Source organism: Phasianus colchicus, chromosome 2 (genome assembly GCF_987193195.1).
Source record: "Phasianus colchicus chromosome 2, bPhaCol1.hap1.1, whole genome shotgun sequence".
Classification (NCBI taxonomy): domain Eukaryota; kingdom Metazoa; phylum Chordata; class Aves; order Galliformes; family Phasianidae; genus Phasianus; species Phasianus colchicus.
The window spans coordinates 66445978-66472080 of NC_143437.1; the positions used below are offsets into that span (position 1 = coordinate 66445978).

At 39.3% G+C, this 26103-nt stretch overlaps 1 protein-coding gene across 2 annotated transcripts in view; it reads right to left on the reverse strand.

Moving 5' to 3' along the window:
• Positions 1–13738: 13738 nt before the first annotated feature.
• The window catches only part of FIG4 (FIG4 phosphoinositide 5-phosphatase), a 65433-nt gene continuing 53068 nt past the window's right edge, over positions 13739–26103 (reverse strand). For both annotated transcript variants that reach the window (XM_031611290.2, XM_031611291.2), the window contains exon 23: positions 13739–15771. In XM_031611290.2, the coding sequence (XP_031467150.2) occupies positions 15594–15771 (178 nt within the window). In that variant the 3' untranslated portion in view covers positions 13739–15593. The remainder of the gene's footprint in view (positions 15772–26103) is intronic.

Here is a 26103-nt window from a genome sequence, read left to right on the forward strand (position 1 = left end):
GCTTATCGTTTACATCTTGTTGTGAATTCCCAGTGTTAAGATATGGAAAAACAACTCCTTTGTCTTTATAGTAGCCACCAAAAAATGGCACTCTTTTGACATATTTTAAACATGGCGTGACAATGCTCAATGGGTTTTATCCTGCTTGCCAGTAGCACTCCAGCATACAAGCACTGCTGCAAATGCACGTGCCCCCTTCACACCTCGTGTGACCAATAACATGCCCCAAAATCAGCCACGGGGACTTCCTTTTGTGTAGCACTGCTAGATTAAAGCAGTATTTTCCTTATTAGTTATAATGATTGAAACATTTTTTCCCTATATTTAGTCAGGATTGCAATTAATCTAAATTCTGTTCATTGGGACACACCTCCACTACGTGTCTGACAGTCATCAAAGTGGTGGTCCCAGCAGTGCTCTCATGAGCTACACTATCCATTACGTGCCTCCGTTTCTAACCACTCAAATTCCCTCTTCTTTCTGTCTTGTGCAGTATAAGAAACCTTTAAGAAAAATCCTGGAAGCGAGCAGCTGAATGATGTGGGAGGAAAAGGCAACTGCTGAACATGGGGAAGAGGGCAATGGGAAAGCAACTGGGAATGATGAAGCCTTTTGCTCCCCATGGGGATGTGAGCTTTTCCCTTTGGGTCCCTCTCCAAATGCAAGGACTGCTTCCTGGCAGCTAGTTGTGGATACAACTACCTGAATTTCTAAAGCTCCCTGAAAAGGAGGTTGTGGTGAGGTGGCGGTCAGCCTCTTCTGAGTAACAATGGCAAGATGTGAGGGAATGGCCTCAAACTGTGCCGGGGGAAGTTCTGGTTAGGTATCATACCAAAGGAGCAGAGATGGACACGGGGGATGCTGGCTTTGGAGTTTTCTCCCAAAAAGATTTCCAGAGGAGTTAGATTGAGATTGTTTCCTCTTGCAGCAATGCCCCCAACCCAGGTGAAGCTTTTTTCAGCTTGCCCTAGCCAGAACACAGGATGCTAAGGCAGAAAAGAAGGGATCATTTTCACCAAAGCAGCTGATACAAATTTGGCTTTAGTTTGGTCACTTTCCCAACGTGCTGTTATCTCTTTTATCCTGTCTAAATTGAGATTTAATACTTGGAATTAATCCATGCTCCAAAAATATCCAGATACAGGGAGAAAAGCACTGGATGAGTCACCAAAAATCCAAGCTGAAGAATTTGAGAATGCATTTTAATTATGTATAACAATAATTCAATGCTACCTGTAATGCCTTAAATTACATGGTCATTTATTTTTAGCAAAAAAAAAAAAAAAAAAAAGACTTTCATTTATTTTGGAGTACTTTGTTGTTAGCATAAGCAGCATTCAAAAGGGAGACTGAGCTGTAACCATTAGAACACTATTTATGATTTTATCGTTCCACAAGTTTTGTTGGTCCTTGCAAGGTCAGAGATGGGACACTGAACGGAAGAACCAAAGTGATTATTTTAAAGAGATTGCTGTGCTGGGAAGGAACAGCAAGATCTGAGTGCCTTGGTGCTTAGAAATGCACTCTGGTCCTCAATCTGATTAATAAGAGACACCATACGGGGCAGAGGCAAAACTGCTGAGTGTTGAAAAGCTGTTTGCAGGTCATGTCCATTTCCAAAAATCTACTTTTGAACCTGATGGCTTAGCAAATATTCGTTTCATATTAAATATCCCTTTCAAAGCCTTAATGCTGGAACATGAAGATCAGATATGGCTGAATATAAGCACTTAAAAAAAGGTTGTTATTTCCAGGTCTGCAGAAAAATAGAAAAAAAATCACCCATGTGCTAATAGGGTAGCAGTGTTCAAAAGATGCTGAATGAACTTACTAATTGCTGATCTGGTGATCTGCTCCTCTCCCTTAGATTGCTGCAGGCCCATCTGTCACAGCCTGCTCTGACACTGTACTGGGCAGACCTCTGGAAAGCCCTGTCCCACTGTGGGGATGCCTGGCACCTACTCACCGCTTTCAATGCAAGTCCAAGCCTAACGCACACAGATTTTAAACACACTCACATAGCTCAGTGAAATCAGGCTGTTGTGGTCCAGTCTAGTGTAGGTAAAAGAAAAAAAAAAATAGTTCTGATATTGCATATTCCCTATAGTCAAAAGCAGCTTCTGAGGTTTTTTGTGCTTCTATTACTTCAAGCAATTAGTGTAAACCGCACGTTGTGTTGAACACCACTGAGGTCTGCCAGTGGTTGGGTCTTGTCTATCTGGCTGGGAAATTGTCTCCAGAAACACTTGTGCTGTGTGCAGGGAGTCCTAAAGAAGCCAAACGCAGTGGCTAGGTGCCTGGGCACTTGTTCTGGTAGTCAAATTGTCATCTTCTGTCTCCACGAAGTTCAAGGAATAGCACAGAGAAAACAATGCACTCGCATCAGGACTGCCATCCACGGGAATGACCACATGCATTGGTACAGGTTAGGAGCTGACCTGCTGGAAAGGAGCTCTGAGGAGAAGGACCTGGATTTACTGCTGGATGACAGGTTAGCCATGAGCCAGTAGTGTACCCTTGTGGCCAAGAAGGCCAATGGGATCCTGGGGTGCATTAAAAAGAGTGGCCAGCAGGTCAAGGGAGGTGATCCTCCTCCCCTGCTCTGTCCTGGTGAGGACGTGTCTGGAGTACTGTGTCCAATTCTGGGCTTCCCAGTTCAAGAAAGATGGGGACCTCTTAGAAGAAGTCCAGTGGAGGGCCACAAAGGTTATGAAGGGCCTGGAGCACCTCTCTTGTGAGGAAAGGCAGAGGGACATGGGGCTGGTCAGCCTGGAGAAGAGGAGGCTGAGGGGGATCTTATCAATTAGTGTCTAATGAACAAATGTGAAGTAGATGCAGCCAGGCTCTTTTCAGGCTGTGTCCAGTGACAGGACAAGGGGCAGTGGGCATAAACTGAAACACAGGAATCTCCCTATGAACATGAGGAAGAAATTATTTATTATGAGGGTGATACAGTTGCCCAGAGAAGTTGTGGAGTCTTATTCACTGGAAATATTCAAAACCTGCCTGGACATTTTCCTGTGCAATCTACTCTAGGCTTTAGCAGGGCGGTTGGAGTAGATAGTAAAAATCAAGTAATAAACCATAAAATACCCTTCATTGGATACCTATAAGGATCACAGAGTCCAAATCCTAAATCCTGATGCTTTTAAAGTTTATTTAAACCCAGACACAGCAGCACTGGTAGGTACTGATGGTAGGGCTGCAGTGCTCCTGTAACTGGGATATGGAGCGTGTTACTCTAGGAAAATAATGCTTTGCCATCTGGTTCTTTGCTCCAGCTCACCTCAGTTCAGCGCAAGTAGCAGATTACAAATATGGGAATTAAATGTGGTAAAGCACAGTCCACCCAAAATGCATGTTCTCTCTACTGTTCATATAGTAAGGGATGTAAGGATGGCCTAAGGAGTGTAATGGTGACAGAAGTCACAATCTCAGGTGTTCCCATTGCCTGTAGGTTGGTGTGGTCTCATTCTCTCTTTCTCCTTCCCTTTCATTTTTTAAAATGTTGCTACTGAAGAACACAGCTGAGATCTGTCATTTCCAGCACTTCGTGTCAGTGGGATGAGGGAGATGCCTCAGTCCAGCTAGTTCATAAGTATTTCAGTATTGTCATTGATAGACAACCCAGAGGAAGCAGCTCAACAGTAAGCTTTCAAGATCCTAATCAAAGCTGAAAGACAAGCGTGAGATCTTAAAATGCTCTTTTTTTTTTTTTTTTTTTTTACTTCCCAGCAATGCTGCAAAAATTGCCCAAATCAACTAAAGTTGTCCTACTGAATGACAAGTCATCTGGCTCCTGTCCCAGGTGGGATACAGAAAAATTGTGTCTTACCTAGTCTGGGTTGTAATTATACTGAAGGGTGGACAATGCCTTCCTTGTAGCAGGCAACAATGCACATGAAAGAACTACATTTTTTTGCTGCTCTACCATGACAAATTTCAGCCCAAACAACAAATTTTAGTAAAGATATAGCAACCAAAAAGAAGGTTCTAAAAATCATCAGGGAAAGATAGTGGTGGTCCCTGCCACTCTGTTGCCACTGAGAAACAAAGCTGGAAGTACAGTCACATGCCTGGAAGTGTTTCATAAGTGCACACAATTTCTGGGATAAATTTCAGAACAAAATGCAAGGGTGCAAAGACTGTGATGGATTGAATGCTCTGGTAATGGTTTTGCCTGTGTGCAAGGTATATGATGGATGATGGATAAGCTGTCACAGGACAAACACTCTAATCCAGGCTCATTTTCAGCTCAAAGTAAGTGAAAGGTAAGTCAAACCACTTAAAATGTAAACCAAATGTAAGTCCTTGCTTTTCTATTGAGTAATCTTAAAAAGAAAATGTCATTTCTGCCATTAGTTCTTGATGATTCATACTTTACATGGGCTATTTCATACTGGGTTTTGCTGACATTTTCCATAATAGACTCTGTCTGGTTCTGGCTAGGTCAACAATGCCTCTATTCCCTGAAACGAAGTGTTAAGCTATTGACCAGACACTATCTTCACTGTGATTTTTAAGTCACTAGAAGCCGATTTATCTAAGCAGGCTGGCCCTCAGTGATAATAGAACTAACTCAATTTCAGAGAAATATACTCCCTCATTTTTTAAAGTTAACAATTTTCTTCTCAGATCAATGTATGGTTTATAGAACTCACTGCTTTGACAGAAAATACAGTTCTTTATTGCTTAAGCAGAAAGTTATTTCATGTCTGATATGACTGAGCCTTGATTCTTTGAACTCAAAAAATTATTCTGTCCCTTTACAGTTACAGTTACAGGTCGGATGGGGAAGAAAAGAGAATTTTTTCTTGCAGATCCATCCTGGATTCCCCATCAATCTAAATGTCAACAACAAGTCAACAGCAACACTGCCTATTTCTGTAGCTGTATGCCTGTTCCAACCAGCTGAAACTGAACCAGAGACTACACTGCTGTTCTCTGTGCCCTGCAATTCCGACTCAGTGCATCCAATATTTGCCTTTTCCTCCAGCACACCCCTTGAGGAGGGCAGGAGGGGCTGGTTGTATCACTGGCAGCTGAACTTCCCTCCCACCACCTCCCTGACTGTTGTTTCCATTTGTTTTCAGCTTTATCGAAGCTTAATTCTTTTTCTTGGGGAGCTGAGGCATCACATGATGGGGAGGTAAAAAATAGCAGGGAGGAGTTAGGATAAAAGTGAAACATGTTAGTGAAATATGTGGGTTATTAACACCAGGCAGATGAGAGGAAGCCATAGTAAAAGGAGAATAGGGAGAAAAATCGCATCCCATTCCTACCAGAACCAGAGGATATCAGGGAAATACCAGTGTCACTCTCTTGTTTTGACTAGTTGGTGCAAAACAACTCCCTTCACTCAGTTCTGGTCACAGACCACCTAAACAGCATGCCATGCTGAGGTATCTGCAAGAGAAATAGCAGGTGGGACTTGGCCTGTGTTTGGTTGTGTGTGTACCACACAGCTGTTAGCCCTTGCAGATCCCTGAGCAGTGCCCCACAGCATGCAGAACAGGTCAGCCAGTAAGTACATGCATTGATCCCCTGCCACACACAGTCTTAGTACAGTGGCCATTGAGCTGGGCTTTCCATGTGGCCAGAAACATGGTAAAATGCTATTTATTTCACAATGAAATGCTGCTTATTTTGATCAGCATTCAGGTTTGATGCTGTCTAACAACAGCATGAAAGACAGCTTGTAGATAACTGCTTTCTAAGTGTGCACAGATCATAATCCTATTGGATACCAGGAGACTTTATCTGTTTTCTAGGTCATTTACAGCCTCTATGTAACAAGATGCAAGCACTTACAAAGAATTCTTCTTTTCTATAAGCCAAATCGCTATTTACAAATGTGAAAACTGAGGCAAAGTGATTTTATCCATCCCTGCAAATAAGCCAGCATCAGAACTGGGAACCAGAGAGAAGATCCTCAAGCTCTGGCCCAGAGCCATCACTGGACCACACTGTGTTTGGCAGGAATTCCACCTCAGTAACACTGATACTGAGTATCCATGCTCTCCACTGGTACAAAAATAAAATATTAGCAGAACCTCTAAGAGATTACTCATCACATCAGTCTGTAAGCAACAATACAGGATTTGTTTAATCCCACGTGAACTGCAGACACAACACTCAGGCTCTGGGCAATGGCTTTTTCTTCCTTTTGTTTCCTACACTGCTTTTCTTCATGCTCTGTGCCAATGCCTAGAAATTACAGCTTTGTTGTCTGGCTACCTTGCTCTGTCCAAAGGTAGTCATTGCAAAGCCATTATTCTCAGATGTTGAGGTGGGAACCAGGTGGACAACAGAAGTACACAGAAAGGAATCACCAGACAGCCTGGGTTCTGGCCAGGAAAGAGTTCTTTTACAAAGACCTTTCTTAGGAAAACTGTTGCTGGTTGTGTTTTCTGCAGCACTAAGTGAATGGAAGACAGGATTCACAATATATTCTTTCGCTTATTCTTACCTTTGCAATATCAAAGCTTTCGCTGCAGACAAGAGACATCAATAGTTTATGAGACTTCTGGTGTTGCTAGAATGATGCCTCCGGTTAAACAACAACCTCACTGCTGTTCAAAGCAGTGCTACTGGACAGTGTGAGTGAAATAGCACACACACTGTACTGCATAATCCTACTGATGTTTTACAAACTTTTCATGCTAACATTTTAGGGCTTCACGTTATTCTCACTGAACTCAAAGCAATATTCCCACAGTGTTCAATGTAGTAAAGACTTGGCCTTAGAGACTGGTGTCCCTGAAAATGATTTTTATCTATGAACCAGAGACAGATGTACTCTCCTACTTTCCCTCTGTTATCCTTTTTCCAAAGCAGAAGCTCCATGGCAGTCTTTGCAGTGGAGCAAAAGGCAACCCTTCATGTTTGTGTCACTTCACATAAAGGATGTTCTGTCAGGACTGAGCTGCAAGCTCAGTCATGAGCTTTTAAGCACATGAAAGCGAGTAGCAAATCTCAAAAAAGCCCTTTAGGTTACTGAAAAAAAGATCTGAAACAGAGTCTGTGGAAAATGGTATGCCAACAGGAATAAGCTACTGTAAGGCAGAGGAAGAAGAAGGGAGGGAGGGAGGGAGAACGTGAGTCCAAGGAGTTTTACTAGCTGCATGGGCAATAAGTACGCAGCCAGCAAGGAGGATGGTGGTGGTCCTGAATCTGAGATTCAAAGAACAGGTGCTACAGAGTATGTTCTACCACACGGTGAAGGTGGCAAAGGAAAAGGATACAAAACCTTTGGATCAATTCTTTCCATGGATGAAAACAGACAACTCCCTGCTTATGTTCCCTTCCGTGCGTGTTTTGAGTTACAAATAGGTCAATATCCAAAATGACCCTGAGCCAAATGGAAGCGTGCTCTTAAATCACAGCACATAGAGGAAGAGCACTGGCAAACCTTTTTTTTTTTTTTTTTTTTTTTTTGCCAGCATAAAGAAAGGAACTGAGAAAGAAATAGAGAAACATGTATTCAATATGTTCAAAGCCTCTTAATTTCTTCATAGGGGTGCTTGTAATTGCTCCATACATGAAAGCTGAAAAACATACTGAAGTTATGAAAAACACACTTTCATTAAGGATAGTGAAGGTCTGTGTTTTTGGTTTTTATTTAATTAATTAATTAATTAATTAATTATGGACTGATCAAATAATTTGCTCAAGCTGAATGGTTCCTTTGACATAATTCATACTGTAGACATACTCCACACTTTGTACAGTTGATGATGCTTTGATGATGTTTTTATTGTTTTATTGGAAAGCTATTATCCATCAAAAGATAAAAACATTACACTTTAGGATATTTGATGAGATAGCAGAATCATAGAATGGTTTGGGCTGGAAGGGACTTCAAAGACTATTCAGTGCCAGCCCCCTGCTGTGGGCAGGGACATGTCCCACTGGACCAGGTTGCCCAAAGCCCCATCTAGCCTGGTCTTGACCACCTTCAAGAATGAGGCATCACTTCCAAGGATGGAGAAAAAAGCTATGTTCTTTGAAAATGCCTCCTATCTCCTCTGTTACCACCCACAAGCCAACACAAGCTGCTGCTGCACTGAAAAAACCTGTCCACTGACTGTGCCTTGAGATAGACTCGTGCAGAGATGGCAATGCTTAGTCTAGAGTATGTTCATGCATTTGAGAGGAAGAAGTGCACTAGGAAACATTTATTACCTTTTGCAGAGCCAGACAAGGGCATCCACCTCCTGATGGATCACCTGGAGAGCAAACATCTGCTGATGATTTCATGTGGCAGTATGAAAAAGCAGAGACATTTCCTAGACAGGTCTTTGGTGAAGTTATGGGAAGATAAGAACTGCTTTGCATTTGTGTCTTCTTGGGCCTTTCCTGAATAGCCATTTCTCTTACAGTGATGTAGTGAAGTGTTCCTAAAAGGGATTTCAGGTCATGCTGCAATTTGAGTCATTCACCACCTTTGAGAACACGGAAAGGGTCTTAACTTCCTTTATTACCTGCAGCTTCCATTTCTGCCAGACAACATCAACAGCAAGATCACTGGGCCTCTGCTGAGGAAAAGACTAAACAGAAAGAAAATACCTGAAGAAATACATCTAGGCATCTAATTTTAAGTCAACTCAAATCTGCCATGCAGAAACAAGTAAGCAAACTAATGCCTACAGGAAGAATTAGAAAGAAATGCATCCCTGACCAAACTTCTCAGCTTCAGATCTACAGCTACAGAGCTGAGACGGTGAAGGGCAGTTCTGTAAACCCTCATAGCAGGAATGGTAGCCTGGAACCATGATGTTGGAGATGTGGAGAAGGATTCACAAAATCAGCAATGGAGAAGATATATAGAATGAAAGCAGGTGAAAAAGAAGCCTGTTAGTTAAAAGTCATAAGAGAAGAGCCCATCTAGGAAACAACTGAACCAATACTGTGTCTGTGCTCTCCACAGAATGCTGTATATACAACATTTAATAAAATGGGAGCATGAAGCAAGTGTGCAGTGTCAATTAAAACGAACCAAGAAATTCTGTGATATTTGGATATGTACAGTATTGAACATCTGAAAATGGGATATGCAAAGTAGAGGAGGGGTCGCACATTATTTATATAGTTGAGAAGTTCCCCAGTTGTGACCACTTCTTTCTTTCTGACCAAAGCTGTAGTCAGCCCAGCCTTCAGCCTTGGGCACCTTCACGTGCTGGTGACAGAGCAACATTTCCATGCATGAGTGAGTGGGTTTTCTCAGGAGGCTGCAGTGAAAACTAATGCACTACTCAAACCCTCTGTCTTCAAGTGTAAAACATTAAAGGAGTGGGAAGCGGATGGGTCTGCAGGTCCTCTGATGGTGTAAATGTTACTGGAAAAGTCATTTCATAGCATACATTCATCAGAAATCCAAGCCAAGGCAGCAGAAGGAGAACATGCTGGCAGCAAGCAGAGGAGAAGCTGTACTAAGCTCTGTGAGTCCCGGGTAGCTATGGATTGCTGGTCCTTGGTTGAGGCTGCTGGTGTGGGTAGTGAAATGACTGCTGCTCAGCAGCTACAGAGACATTTTGGTCACCAGCAAGCTCTGCTGTCATCAAGCAGCCCAGTTGCACTGGTTGGTAACATCACAAGTCTCATGTACTTCTGGCAATGCAGGGTGGCTTTGAAGTGCCCTTATTTTAGGGAGGTGCTGGTCTAGAGGTGTTTCTGCCTCTGTCTATGGTGGCTGAGACTCGGTGGTAGCCTTGTGCCACTGTGGGGACCACAGCCCTCTCTGAGGACATAGCACAGGACCAACTGGAGAAGCTCATTAATGAGAATGCTGGTACACAGAGAATGACAAATGCGACCTTTGGAAATTCAAATCAGGCTCAGCACGTGTATCCTCCCAACGCTGCTGTGACTCCTGCCAGCGTTCATGTGGCTGTTGGGCATGTCTCAACTGCAGGCTCTCTGCTCACCACACACGTGCTGTGACCCAGCCACCTGCTTGCCCCACATGTCTCTGTGCATGTTGGACCATGCTCGCATTCTCAGCAGGGCTCAGTAGCACAGCTTGCTCTGGGCTTTGTAACGCCAACCTGCCCACTTGCCTGACAACGTGAAAGCAAACGATGTGCATGTGTCCGAGCTCATGTACAGCTTGTCCCTCAATGCCTTTCTGCAGCTCCTAGCAACTAAATTGCAGTCGTCCTTGTTGCTCTTCCTTGTGCAGCCTTGTGTTTGCTCAAATATCCCTCACCAAAGTCCAAAACAGACAACTCAAGCTCTTCCCTTATCTTCCCTTTTTCCTTCTCCTCTTGCCTCACTGAGATGCACGCCCCTGGTCTAAAGCTTGCTGTAAAGGACTGTTATTTATGGGGAGAGAAGGAAGGGCAAAAGCAAAAATACGTAGAAGTTCACCTAGACCACGTGGAAAGGTTATGGGAATTTAGAGTATGAGAGGACCAACTCCTTAAGAAGCTGCCTCTGTTAGGAGAGGTTTCACTGAGGGTCCCTTCTCTTGCTGAGCAGAAGTTTGCAGTCCCACAAAACACACTTCTGAGCTGGAGAAAAGGAAAGCTGAGCTCAAACGAGCCACAAGCCCAGCATCATGCTTTGCAACTAGAACTTGTATGTCCGGAGTCTGTTAGCCAGTTATGTGACAGGGAAAAACTGGGAAGAAAGTGACACAGAACATGTGTTGTTGCTATGAGAGAAGTCATCATAGGATTTTTGGGCTGTGGAGAATGTTTGCATGCAATGAGGTGGGTTTAAGCTTAACTGGGAGTAGAAATCTTACCTTTTTTTAATTAGTTCCCTCTTTTTCTTTCTCCTCATCTTCATCTACGTTGTATTTCCAGGGAAGTATTGGGAAAACTAAACAAACCAATAAAAATTGAACTCACTGACATCAACTCTGGATATATGAGTAGTAAAACAAGCAAGGCAAGGAAACAGACATACTGATTATACAAAAGAGATGTATGTACTGCTCTCTTCACCTCTTCACCATGCTATCAGAATAACACTGGGTTACGTTTTTACCACCATAAATTATTATCTTGGGTCACTGGGATCAGAAATCACAGGAAAAGCACCATGCATTTGCAGAGAGGTGACAGAAGGAAGCAGGTGTGCTGCCAGAAACCCACACCTCCTGTCCAGCACCCGCAAACTGCTGATCTGAGCTTCCCTGCCTTCCAGGCTGCTGATGCTCAAAGTTTTTGGTTGCTGCCGGTGATGATGTTTCATTGTATTTTATTTTTTTTTTTTGATCTTGCAGAAAATATTGCAAGGCAGACACATTTTTGCTAGGTACTTCAGCAACTACTCAGTCATTGTTGGGGCAGCTGGGGTATGAGATGATGATGACCACAACAGCTGCTGTGGGCTGGTGTTGCACCACTGGGAGGACAGTGCCCTTCAGATTTTGCATGATCACACTATTTTCTATTGGAATCATTGTCAGTTTCAGTGCCATTTAGGAACTCTATTCTCAAAAAGTTTACAGTTATTGAAGCAGAATAACCTGACATTAAATATGCAAACGGTGACTCACAGACACAAATTTTGAATGTGTTAGTCACAGGCAAACAAACACCCTAGAGTGAAAGCAGGGTCACAGGTTTATCCCAAAGTCTAGATTTACCATCTCATTAGCAGCTTCGTGTAGAGTGTGCCTGCAGTATTTAGGAACGCTACTCTGACCAGGAATGCTTACGGTGAGTATTTACAAGGCTAAATGCTCAGGGTTTGTCAGCAGCTGTAGGAAACAGGCTAACTACCAGGCATGCCTGTTGTCACAGACCTCCCATGCCTGCAGCAAGCACAGATTTTCACTCAGAGCATGGTGATGCACACGTGCTAAGTGTAGTAGCAGGAGGTGACGGACAAGGTATGGCAGGACCAGAGGGGATGAGAAGGGACTGCTTGAAACGCTCTTTCTCAATTAGAACAGCTCTTGGCTTTCTCTGGAGGGAAAGATTTAAGTGATGCCTACAGTTTGCTTAAGAACTACTCACGTCTTGTACCCGAGCAGAGCACTCCTCACAAATACGTTAATGAGGCACAGAGAGCCCAAGAGAGATGAGGCACGTCTGTCACCACTGCGGGAGGCAGGAAGGCAGGCAGGGCGAGTGATGGCACAGGAGGGAGATGGAGTGCTGCAGAAAGCAACATGGCTTTTCAGTATTTTTTCAATGAAAGAACAGAATTCAGGCAGTTTTACTTCAGAGAGTAAAAGGAAGAAAAGAATATTATGGGAAAACTGGAGCTTGTGGCCCAGTTCTGGGTAAGAAAAAGGATTCTGAACCACTGGTCATAAAAAATAAAAATTAAAAAAAAAAAAAAAAAAAAGAGGAAAGGAAGTACAATTAATAAAAATTAGACAAAAATAGAGAAAACAGAACCTTATATCTTAATGATAAAGGAGTACCTACATTGATACAGAACACAAAAAAGAAGTGCTCTTTGAAGGCCAAGGGTTTTTGTGGGGATGTGAAGGTTGCATTGCACTCACCATCTCATAAATGCTGTGTGCTGCCCAGGGATGAAGACTATAAATGTGACCTCTACTGCAACTGTAACACCTAAAAACCATAGTGGGCTTCAGCACAAGCAGCACAATTCCTAGAAAGGGAAAATGTGCCCGGGCTGTCCCAGAGGGATCATTACTTGCCCTGAATGTAATGTCTGAATTACATGTCTGTCTGAATCTCATCATCCCATCTCTATCCTTCACAGATGAATATATTCAAAATAAAAGAATGTAAATGTTATATACAAAGCTCAGATGGATATGGCAGCAAGCATGCATTTCTCCTCAAAAAATACAGTAATTCCAAAGCTTGTTTCTAACACCTTTTCTCAGTACCATTATGCTTGATTCTAGTAGGCAGACTAGCAGCTGCAAGAGTTTTCTTTGTAACACTCAGATTCAAGAACTCCAATATGTAACTGCTGAATACCAATACTTGCAAGGGCTGCAGTCATAATTTATGACCTGTGCTAGTTTTCATATTACTTTTATATCACCGCTTCAATTAGTTTTGTTAAACACATACAAGAGGGAGGGAGGCATCTGGGAACCACGCACCTTTTATCTTTTCCTCATCAGTCTCCTGGTGATCACTTGGATTCAAACTATAGCAGCAAATGGAACTCCATACATAATGCAACGCTCACGCAGCTGTTGAAGTTGCACTGTTTTATCTGCAAACGTGTGTGTTGCCATCTGGGGAGCACTGGCAGGGTGAAGCTCTCATGGAGCATGAAGCATCTTCTGAGGGAAGCTGCTGCTTCACCTGACTGCAAGGAGCACCAAAACCAGATGGTTTGACAGGTCACGTGAATTGGAGTTTCTTCTAGCACTTGGCTGATTGGTGTCTGCACAGCCAAAAGAACCTCCCTGGGATCCTGTGCAAAAATGCCAAAACCTCCACACCAAAATGAAGAGCAACCATAAATATTATCTCAGCAGTAAGAACAGTGCCTTCACCTTCTTCCCTCCAGTAGCTGCAGATGTGTTTACATTGTGTTTCAGCCTTTCTGGAAAGGAATTTGAGTGGGAGAACAAAAAGTCAGTGGGATTTGCTAGTGGGAGCAAAACTTACAAAGAGAGGAAAGCATGGTAGCTCATTAAGGGCAGAAGCATCAGTATGAACAGGGTCACAGAATGCAGCTTAAGTTTTAGGACTGGCATCAAGGGATCACTGGCTCAGAAACAACAGAGTTCTAACCCTATGCCTGTGCCTCTTGAATCACAAGAAATCACACAAGAAAAGAAACCAAAGCCATTAAGTCTGTGTGTACATTTTGGTATTTTATTTCAATGTACCCTTCAGAAACACTAAAGCAAAATTTTGGTGAAAAAAAAAAAAATTATCTGAGAAATGTGGTATCTGTCCATATAGCATAATATTAAATTAGATCATTACTAAACAAAGTCAAAAGAGACCATGTTACTCTTTACAGCCAATACAGCCCATTCCTTTTGTGTTTATACTTATTTTACACATACTTTCCTCAGTTTCTGAAAGTGAAACGTGTCTCTTGAGAAATGTTAACGTGGCTGAGAACCAAATCTTATTATCACAAGAACAGAATAAAATAGGCAGACTTACAGGCAGCATCTCTGGAATCTTTGGTACAACTGGACTTGTGCTGGTGATACTAATCAATTAACAACAGTGAATGGAAATGGACACAGTCATTTTTTGGTAGCCTAAGGTACCACGTTCTCCCACTGTCCATACAGTGAAATACACAGGCTGCACAAGCAACCTAAGTCTTTTCCTTTTATCCAGTATATCTCTTCTTTTGCTGAATTACTGACAGGAGTGCTACTTACTGCAGGAGATATGCAAACATATGCGAAATATGCTTGCAGCATGCAGCCAAAAATCTGGGGCAGCGGCCTGCAAGCAATTAACTACGAACACAAACATGTTCTCTACAACTAGTACATGCAGTTGGCTGACATTCCCAAGATAAGTTATTCGGAGTTATTCCAGAAAATCCTGAAATACAGATTGTAAAAGCACGTGGAATAACATCATCTGTCAAGGATGCTGCTGTTGCTGTCAGTGTTCTTCAAGGCAAAAGACTAGAAAGTAGTGTTGAGAATTTTAGCTTGTAATTACAAAATCATAGGGTTTTTAAATTTTTCCTACATGAGAAACACTTTAATCACAAGGCCAAATCAAACAGTTTACTTCAGATACCTGCTTCTCTTCATTCTTACCTAGTGCTGGACATGATGTTGCCTAAACCCACCTGCTGTGTATGATCATCCCAGCTAATCCAGGCTCTATACACCACTTACTGGTTTCCTGGGGAGGTTGTAGGTTTGAACCTGAAAGCACCTTACAGAAGCACAAATACAGGGAAAAAATCTGGTGCAAAGGGGGGTGACACCTGTCATACAGTAAAGTGACAGGGTGGCCTTGGATCTCCCACCAAAGTCCAAATAGTGCTTCCTCATTTATGATGTAGTCACTGAGAGGCTCACCTCAGAGTCCTACTAGAAGCCCATGATAATTCTTCACATGCAGTTTTCACCCTCTCTATAGCACGGATTCTGCAGCCACTAGCATTGGAAAGGTTAGTTTTAACACAAGCAGGCTTATTACTTTACAGGCAAATTTTGATTTTGACATAATTTTTTCTTTTGTTTAAGAAAGCAGCAAAGTACAAGCACTCATTTTGCTAAAAATCTCAAGAAACATCAGAAAACGCTTGGTTGGGTTGTTTCCTATAATGGAAGAGAGGAAGAAAACATTCTCTTCGTATGTACAAATCACTTCAACTTCATTAGCAAACATAAGAATGTAAGAAATTAAGATAAAACACTAAAGATGCAATTTCTTTGCCATAAATCACTACAAACTTTCCAGCAACTGCAAGTACTCTGATTATTCACTTAATCTCTTAAGATAGATGTTTCTCTTTCAGCTGAAGAAGTATTAAATCACTGTTTTTCATATAAAGCTATAAATATGTAACAGCAAACCAGTAAATAGAATTGTAAGATAATAAATTTAAGAAAATAACTTTATTATTGCAAACAACAAAACTAGAGCTCCTTTCTAAAATTATTTTCACAAGCAATCACTACTGTAGACTCGATGTGAGAATCCAGCTTGTATTTAGAGGTATCTGTTTCGAATGTACTCTCTGTACATAAGGAAGTCATCTTTTCCCAAGGGCTGCATGTTTCCTTTTCCAGCCTGAATGTGTGCATGAAAAATTTCTATTGACTTCCTATCAGCTCTCGGAGGCTGGACTTCATAAATATTATCTTGAGAAAAGGAGGAGATTGGTATTCTGGAAGAAAACACACAGAATATTTGAACTTTAAGTAAAACAAAATTGCATAGTTGAAGAGAAGTATTTATTTTCCTTGAAATCTATGCATGAGAGTCAATGGAAAGGTAACTCGGCAGTCAATAATCCATTTACCTAGATTGTTACTGCAGGCCTGGTAAGACCTGATTTCCAAGTAGGGTAATTAGGTAAGATGTCACTAATCACATTACTGGATACTTTCTGTACTTCCTTCACTCTGTCCTCATTTTTTCCATCCTTCCTCAGAACTTCTATGATCAGTAGGCACCCGAGCTGATCTGTGCCATACAGTATAGCAGATAATGGGAAAACTTCACTGAACTACCCACTCAGTAGCAATTGTAACAAGCAAGAGATTACTTTCTAGACCAACAAATAGAAAGGATTTATCAGATAAGAAGTGTCCATCTATCTGTAAGGAAACAGATGACTGACTATCGGCAACAACGCTCTGTACACTGGCACAGCTGATATCTCCTGATCTTTTAAATAGCTTCATACAGTACATGTTCTCTTTGAATCCTAATATTTACACCTACTCGTCTTCTGAGAAATACATGTAGTCTGAAAATTTCCAAGAACCTGAGCACACCAGAACTTTTCTAGGCACTGTTGTAAAAATCAGACTCACTCATAAGGCAGAAGCTGGTCTTCTCACCACAACTCTGAGAAACTGCATAGGCAGCAAGAACTGATTGTGTCCCCCTGTTCTCTGGACTCTTAAGATCATGTCCAGATTAGGGCTCTCCAGTACAAGGCAGACACTGGATGAGTTCAATAAAGGCCACCAAAATGATTATGGAGCTGGAGTACTTGATGTATGATGAGAGGCTGTGTGTGCCAGGTTTGCTCAGTTCAGCTATCTCCAACTGCCTAATGGGAGGTTATAGACTCCATGGAAGCAGCCTCTTTGTGGAGTACGTGATGAAAGGACAGATTTCAAAAAGGACAAGAAAATAGCAATGTGGGATGTTCTGATCACGTTTAAGGGAACATTTTTCCATTGTGAGGGTTGTCAAACATTAAACAAGTTGCTCAGAGAGTCTGGAGACTCCCATCCATGAGGACATGAAAAACTCAAGTGTATGTGGTGAGCAAATCAATTTGGTCTTTCTCTGGCAGGAGATTTGACCAGATGGCCTCCAGGATCCTTTCAAATTTAAAATATTTGATGGTTCCAAGCCAAATTTTTCAGTAGAAATGCATGCTCCAAAATCAACAACAAAGTAGAAACAAAACTATTTATACACAATATATAATAAATGAATAAACACAAAGTATATGTGTAACAATTTCCATTTTTAAAGCACAAAGCTATTATGAAAGCAATATTTGTAAGTATACGATGTGCATTTCCCAGCAATACTTCAGTAATTTATTTATAAAACACTCCCTGACTTTTACCTGCTTGATAGCAGAACAGTTTGGATTCCACAACAGAACATTCAATGACTAATCTCTGTTATATATTCAATGTCAACATCTGAAGGTAACCTGCGTTAACTTTTTCTTCTGTTAATATTATTTGATTTAGAAGAAATCCAATTTTGAAATGAACTCCAAAGAAAAACTATCTGGCAGAACTATGAGTTATCTAGAATAGTGGATGCAATGCACCCATAATTCCTAAGTAGGAGAAATAAATCATTTTTCAGTTATTAAAAAAATGGCATACATGTTTTGAAGAGTTCTCTGAATCATCAGTTCTCATATATTTATAGTTTTTGTTTCACCTGGAAAAGCTACTTTAACTCTTCAGATAGGTGTTAACAAACTACTGCTTTATAAAACTCTCTGTAAACAAAGCTGCCCAACCATTCACTACAACAAAGATTTAAAACACTGTAGATACACTTTCTTGCCATCATATACACTGAACACTTTGATGTATCAATCCTTTTCTTCTATGTCACACCAAGATTTCATGACATCTACTATCCTGTTTCATGAAGCAACTAGTATCAATGCTTGAGGATAGCTTATTAAAACAAAACAGGTACTGAATAATCCCATCTCCAGTATATTTATCAGTCTCAGCACCAGAATTTAGGAACTATGTGAGATAAAATTTGAAACTGGACTTCTGTTTCACGGAAAGCAATTTCCAAGGCGTTCACTGATTTCCTAATATTTCTCTGAGACATATAGAATCCTTTGGGAAAACGTTGTACTACTTGGTTGTGTCTGATGTGACATTCATTTGATTTGGGATTACATGCCTTGGTTACTTGTAGTTCTTAAAGTGGAAGAAATGGTGAACAGTCATCCTCTATTTGCCTCCTCCGCATCACTATTATGCAACCAAATGTATTTTATCTCTCCTCATACGTTAGCTATTTTCTGATCAACCTCATCATCTTGTCATTTATGGAGAGTTCCAAAGCCTGCTACATCCTCTTTGATAATGCAATGAACAAAACCGCCTTTAATACCACAGATTTTTTTTAAACTATCTTTTTCATTTGCCATCTAGTATGCTAGCCACTGAAGACAAATTTTCTAAATACTTTACACTACTTAAAGGCATACTGGGATAACAACCAGAGTCTGAAAAACAGAATGCTATTGTTAACTACCATATCAGTGTATGCATACATTTTTTGGACTCAAAACTTCTCAGCTAAGAAATTACAGCAGCAAATTTCTGTCAAAGCTGATTATTTTCAGAAGTGAGCATCAATCAACCCAAATGCAGTGAAGATTCACACATATTAACATCGCTACATTCCACAGAAACTATGATTCACTATCTAGGTGCCCCTCAAAAAATAAGTTACTTCTGAGTGTGTAATATCCTCTTTTAAAAGGAAAACACAGGGAACTGTGCCTTCAAAGAATTGGAAAATTCAAACGAAGGCAAAGATCTTCTATAAATGAAATACAATAATGTTCCTCTAGCTGCACTATGAGCATGAAGTAATGCCTCCAAGGTCCATTTGGAAAAAGCCCCACTGATTCTCAATCAACTGGAAGAGAAATGTAAAGAAAAACTTTAAGTACACCAGCAAATAGAATATCAGATATTCAAAACTACCCAATATATTCACAGTGTAACAGCAACCAGTTGATTTTAGAGATGAAAAATAACAAGGCTGCCTCTGTATTAAAGCTTGGTCAAAACAGACCAATGTCGGACAAAAGAAATATTAAAATAAAGGTTTGAATTCATCTTTCAAATCTCCATCACATAGATTTTAAGTCTGTGTTGAAGAGTTAAAAAATTAGATATCTTGCAAAAAATAAGTCCATAGGAATATATTTTTCTTCTGGACTAAACATTTTTTTACCGTTTTCAGTTTCTAAGAAAGGAAAAGTTAAAGGTCACCTATTACATTCTAGAATTACTTAGGACAGCATGGTTTAACTTCATTAGTATTTTTAAGATTTTAAGCATAATTTCTTCCATTTATTTGATATATAGTATGAAGGGACAAAGTCAGAAGAAAAAGCATCAAAGCTTTTGATTTTAAGCAAGATGGGACTACAACAGAAATTTCCTTTCAAGCCCTTCTGATCATCTTCCCAACCTCATCAAATAATTTATACTTCCTGACTACAAAATACAATGTTACCTACCAATATGATACATATATGTATAATAAAAGTAAACTACAATTGCATAGAATTAATATAATAATGCAAAGAAAAGGCTTTTCAGACTATTTGGGAACTGAAGATACAGACTGGACTCACAAAAAGTTTACTTTTGTTGTAAGTGTTGCCTAAGCCACAACACTTTCTGATTTTACTGAGTTTTCAACACGTATAGGGCAAAGTTAGAATAGATAAATTTGTGTTCTTTCTTGGAACTTGGCTGAATTGCATGGAATATTAATTGTTCAGGTGTTACAACTACAGCACCCTAAAAATGACACATGTAACTGAAATCCAAGCTTTCCTTAATCCTTACTGTTATTCAGTAAAAGTTGCCTTAGAAGACAGTGCACTCTTCATCTACGAGTCTTTACATCAGCAAAATTTATGTAACACAATTTCAAGTCCAAAGCACAGCTTTGATCAGTGATTTGGCCCCAATCATGGAAACACAGCTATTTCAGACTATCACCAGCTAATTTAGCAACATTTCAAGAAATCCCTTTGACTTATATTGGACTTCAACAGTTATGGGAACGGTTACCACTTGAAGGCACCTCTCTTTCTAAACTTTTAATGATAAATTTAGGTTGGATTTAACAATGCATTTTATCAGATAGACTGGAAAACGCCTTAGGGTACAATTTGTCTCTTCCCATACTACCTTTGTTTAGCATAGTGGTTCCCAACTTTTAAGCAGTCTTCTGAAAACTGTCAGTGCTTACATCTCCCTGAATCCACCCCTTAATATCTTAAATATCACCATCCCTTCAATCCTTTTCCCATTAATTTAAGGGACTTCTGCCATAATCTCTTCCTTGCTTCCAAGACTATGTCTACAACCACAGCTTTCTTGCTCCCTTTCTAATTTAAGGGTGGACGCTGCCAAACTCCTTGCTCTTCATGACACTCTTGCTGGCTGCCAAAGGGGCAGTGCTGAAATTAAGTGAGCAAGCCAGGCCAGCTCACTCATTTTAAAGACATTCAACAGCAACACATGATGATGCACATTTCTTTGGGATCTTCAAAACAGCAGATAAAGGCATTTGAGCTGCCAATGCCAGTTTAGTTTAATTCTAGCTTTGTTTGGCTCTGCAAACATCATCTATACCACAAACATACTTTTCACCAGTTGGTCCAGCATTCCTATAGTTAAGCGTGCATTAAAATTTCCTGCTTTGCTTCGTGTTTTCCATATAAAATATTACTTTGTTTTTGAGGAGTATCTTAGCAACATTATAGTGCTCTCAGAAAGGTAACTGCAGTGTTTTAAAATGAAAATGTAATCGCCTCTTCTTTATAATGTAATTACTAAATGATGATCAATTTAATTAAAAATTTGATACGGGCTTTTAAATTGCAGAGTAGAACACTTGCTGCTGTAATCAGTATTGGAATTGTTCTTTACACCACTAACTTCTGAAACAATATATGTTAAATAGCGATAAAAATGTAAATTCTGTGAAGAAAAGCCTCTTATAGGAGGAATTTCAACAAGTATCTCTTCAAAGGCAAATCACGTGAATTCCTAAGCAGATAAAATTGTGATCCAATTTTGAATACTGAAATTTAGTTCTGTTCATCTATTATTATTACAGCTGAGAAAACAATCTAAAATGTATTTCTACTCTTAGAACTCATAGAGAGAGAATAAGTGCTCACCTTCTAAGAGGTAAAGAAGGAAAAAAATAGATTACAAATTCCTGCTATTGCAGCTGGTCATTTCTGAAAAACGCAGCCACTGCATATTGCTCAGGTCTGTGTTATGGTAATATAAAGTCGCTGGTCATCCAGAGAGTTTGGCTGCATACCTAAAAGCAAGTTATATTTTACCAAGTTGTAGACAGAATTTGCTATGCTGCATCACAGAAACATTTGGTCCTTCTAGAATTAAAGGCATATAGCTCACGATTTTGCAAAAAGTGAAGTCTTAGTGAACAGACTGTATTTTTATTCTTCCTGATTTTAAATTATTATAATGTATATGTATATCGTATATGTAGAATGTAAAATTATGTATTATAATTCCTGTTAATCTTAGGATACTGCGGTACTACAAGAGAATGTAAGTACGGCAACAGAATATAAATTAATAATAAAATGTAAGCAAGTTACCTGCCTAAAAGATTAAGACAAAATTTACAAAACGCTTGCTGCTTTTATGCTTCTCTTAAACAACAAAACCTCTTGTTTCAAAAGAGTTGAAACTCTTCTGAAGAGTGCATGACTCACTAATATGCTCTCACCAAATCAGCATTTTGTTCTATTTTTTTTGTTGGTACTTGCATGAGTAATACTGTAGAATTTCCACTTCAAACTTCTAATTTTTCCCCCCACCAGTGATAGTTTATCCTCCGCATCGCTATCATATACTGCTAGTTGATTATAAACACTAAAGTGGGCATTTCCAGAATTGGTATCAAACTCCAGTCCATCTGAATTTATATCTAGATGTTTGTAAAGTAGATATTTTTCAAAGAATCCACAGCTCCTGCAGATACTCATTTATCTAGTTCAAAGCATTTAAACTAGCAAACAGCACCTGACGCTAGCACACTGTACAAACTTAACAATGTCACCATCTAACTTCAAAAAGATGTCATTTAATCAAATGCAGCTGGCCTGTATAGTCCACTAGAAAGTGAACAGCAAAAAACAAACCAAAACATACTATATACTAATTTGATGCCTTCTCTATTTATTGATCTGTATCTAAAGACATGACATTTCTGAAGCATTAGTGAGTCAAGTCATTTCCTAAGACTTGAAGAAACTGGGACAAAGCGAATGTCATTTTGAACATTCAGTTACTAAATCTCAATTGCTTCAACATGCTAAAAATATCTTGAAAGAACTGTAAGTTCATATATGCCAGTTTTGATGAATAGGCACATATTAAACTCTAAATGTTTATAGAATGCTTGTACTGTCCACTCATTTAATCAAAAGCATTTCTCCAACCTTAGTTGCATAGGAATCTTTTGAATAAGTTCAGTATCTGACAACAGTCACAAAGGAGAGCACATTATTTATGCTTGGCTATCAAATAAACCTGAGAGATTTTTATTTCTATAAAAATTGATTGGAATGTAAACTCCATGCCCTGAAGGACAGTACCCCTGACATGCAAAGGACAGTTACTTGCACAGTAATTGTGACCAGGCTTCACAATATTGTCATTTCACTAGGAGTCTATTCTTATTGTCTCTACAATAAGAGCAGTGAAATACTCTTCAGTTCCTACAAAGTTTCATACTTGGAAGAAGCTGTGCGTGGTGGTATGCTGAGCTCACAGTACAGCAGTCACCAGAGAGCCACCATAGTAATTCTCCTTCAATCTGTAAAGAATATCTAAAGAAGGAGACAAAATGTACTCTGTTGCCTTGTTTGAATTCTAATATATGTGACCTACAAAACTTGCACATTGAGCTATTTATTTATTTGTTTTCCCTAAATGGTAGCCCCTTAAATTGCTTACTGAGCTCTTGAAAGAGTCTTCAATTTTTTTTTTTCCCTCCTCATGCACAATTCCCTGCAGACAACAAAATTTCAGTCACATTCTTCAGGAGCAGAGAAGACTGAAAAATAGGAAACCTCCATAACAGCATACACAGTTTCAAAAGCCAGAGAAAGAAGAACATCTCTTTACACAGTTACACACTTCAATGAGAATTTTACAATCTACATTAGGAGTAGGTTCTCTACAGTGCAGAAAAGGAATCTGAGAGAAGGTGAGAACATCTCGTGCAGAAAGGTGATCTCTGAGGAGCCTTTTAAGTAGGGAAGACTTATGCTGACCTTGCTAATTCAACATTCATAGATTGTATATAAAGAAGTCAGGAGGTAGGACAGGACAAAAAAAAAAAAAAAAACACTACCCAAAGAATACATACAGAGGGGTAGGGGCAAAGAAAGGGAATACTGTGTTTAGTTTTGGAAAGGAAGAACTTAGATCAAATGTGAACATTTAAATTATGGTGTTTTTTGTTTTTTAATTTAAGCAGACATGCATAAACAAATGGAAAATGATGATTAAATCAGATAAATGCTGATGGTTTTATTGTCAATATAACATTCAGCATCTCAGATGACAAGTCTACCAAAAACGCTACGCTAATCTAATCTACACTTTCAATTCTGAAAAGCTCAGAGCTCAGTGTTGACAGAACAGATGAAAGACAAGAAGATTATTCTTCCTACATACATGAGGATCTGAATCACATGGACTTTAAACCATTTTCCCAAGGTCCCTGGGAAACAACACCCAAAGTTAACAGCAACTAGATAAGAGGTCCTTGTGATGTAAGTTTAGTGTAAACTAATGTAAAGTTTGTTAACCTAGGTTTTTATAAATATTTATAAGAATTCTTTGGCTTGTGAATAAATGTTTTTACAGAAATTCATGAAACCGAACTTTTCCTGACATGAAACAACAAATTAGGGTTCGAAATAGAGAATGCAAAAAAAGCACTGTGTGATCAAGTTACCAGCTTGGTTAAGAATCCATGACAACTAGTAATTTCCAAAGTCACTTGTTGGCTAATTATGAATGCACTTTGATTTGCCTTTGTTTCCACAGCACTGCCAAGAAACCATTTAGGACATTTAGCATATGTTTAATGTAAAAAAAAAAAAAAAATCAATCTACTAAATCTTCTACAGATACAGTATTCATTTACTTCTGCCTTTCAACAATAAGGACCTCACTCCCTCCAAGAACTCCTAGGATTTGAATACACAGAATGATGAACAAGCTCAATGACAACTGTTTGTTTTGTGCAGTTATAAGGAAGTGATAATGCCATGTTTGCTTAGCAAATATAAAGCAATTTTTTTATCTAATCTTCCAAGAAATAGACCTTATACTAACAAATTCAAAAGGAAGTACTGAATGAAGAAGAGAATTTCTCTAAATGGATGAAATTGTTTTCAAAAGTAACCTGGGCTATCAAACACTCAATGATAATTACAATGTGTTCTGCTGTATTTTTAATTTTTGAAAAGATACTAACAGATTAAAAAAAACTCAAGTAAAACAGTCAGCAAGTTAAAAGAAATGCAAAATGCAGGGCGTTTCATTGCTCACTGAAATTTTCCTAATTTCCTTTATCTGGAAACCAACAGTAAAAAAGCCCATGTACTACTTGAGCAAAGCTAAAAGCCAACTTGCATGTAATAATTGCTACTCAGTATCAGTCATGTCTGATCAATACAGGTGTGACAAGCAGAACCTAAGCAGTCTTGATTTAAAATAAAATTACAAATTTAACATTAAGAGAATTTAGAAAACACGGACTATATATCTTCAAAGATGGTCCATTTTCAAAGATTTTAGGAGAACACAGCTCTGAACCATTCTGCAGATACCACTGAACTTTCCTCCTGCTTGGGCTTCATCAGCATCAGAATAGGGCAGTGGATATCTCTGGATTCATTAAAGTTGGTGCAAGTGTTATTGCTATTCAGCACATCCAGCAATGCACCCAGGCACTGAAGACACCTTGTATCCCAGCGTATGCAACCAGCTAGTCTTTACAACAAGAGCATTAAAGCATATCCACAGTCTTCTCCACAAGAGCTACAGAGAATCAAAACACTCCATTCTCCCTTCAGGAGGAAAGCAGATTTCTTGTACTCCTAGATAAATGTAAGAAGTGCATTTGGAAAAATGATTGAAAGTATGTTTTTCAGCAGAGTTATTTATATCACACTGCAAAGAGCAGTTGGAAACCAGGTACAGGTACATAATGTCAGCCAGAAGTAATTACACCGCAGTACCCAAAAAACACTCTTCAGATGTATGGTAATACAATGTACTAAAAGAATCACTGTGGTCCTTGTTCAAGTGTCCATTTTTGCTTCTAATCCAGAGGAGGTTCATACTATTTTTAGGTTATATGTTCTATTATATGTTCACAATACTCTGAGTTCAGTATTCTCTGAAGAAATTTCTGGTTCAGAGCACCAATTCAAATGTTAGCACACAGAGAGAAAGCTTCCTTTTTCCAAAACTGAACAACGTGCTTTGAAAGAATTGGCTCCATTTATGACCTATGTTGAAAGAAGATTCTGTCACCACCCAAACAGTATTTCAAAATTTTAAAAAGTTGTTAAAATGCAGAACTGGCAGAGAAAGATGATCTCTCATTTCCAGAGGAGGAGTGACAGGAGGTACAGTTTTGTGTTGTCTGTGACTTAACACTACTTTCTACACTTAATGCAACTCAGAAATACATGCAAATTACTCTAGGGAAAATTAAAAAACAATGTCTGAACCTGCCCAAATGCCACCATAATTATATTAAAGATATATAAGATATATATCTATATATATATATATTAAAGATTCTCTTTAATGTGTTCATTTTACAGCAGCATAGCATGGGGAATAATTTACTCTAAGTTTAAGGGGCAGAAAAGGGATGATTATCTCCTACAGCTGTCACAAGCATGCTGGGAGATTTTGCAACTACACAAAAAGAATCACCTCTATGAGCAGCAAAAATATAATTATAAAATGATTTCTTAATAACTATTTCATTTCAATACACGCAGAGTTGTCTTTTCATTTCAAAAACAATTTTACAGTTTGCCAACTTACTACTTTAATGTATTTCATTATGAAACTACAGATGCATTCATCTACAGAGTGTAAGCTTATTTATGATGAACCATGCACAGTGGCATCATAATTGAAATGTATGTATTACCAAGTGA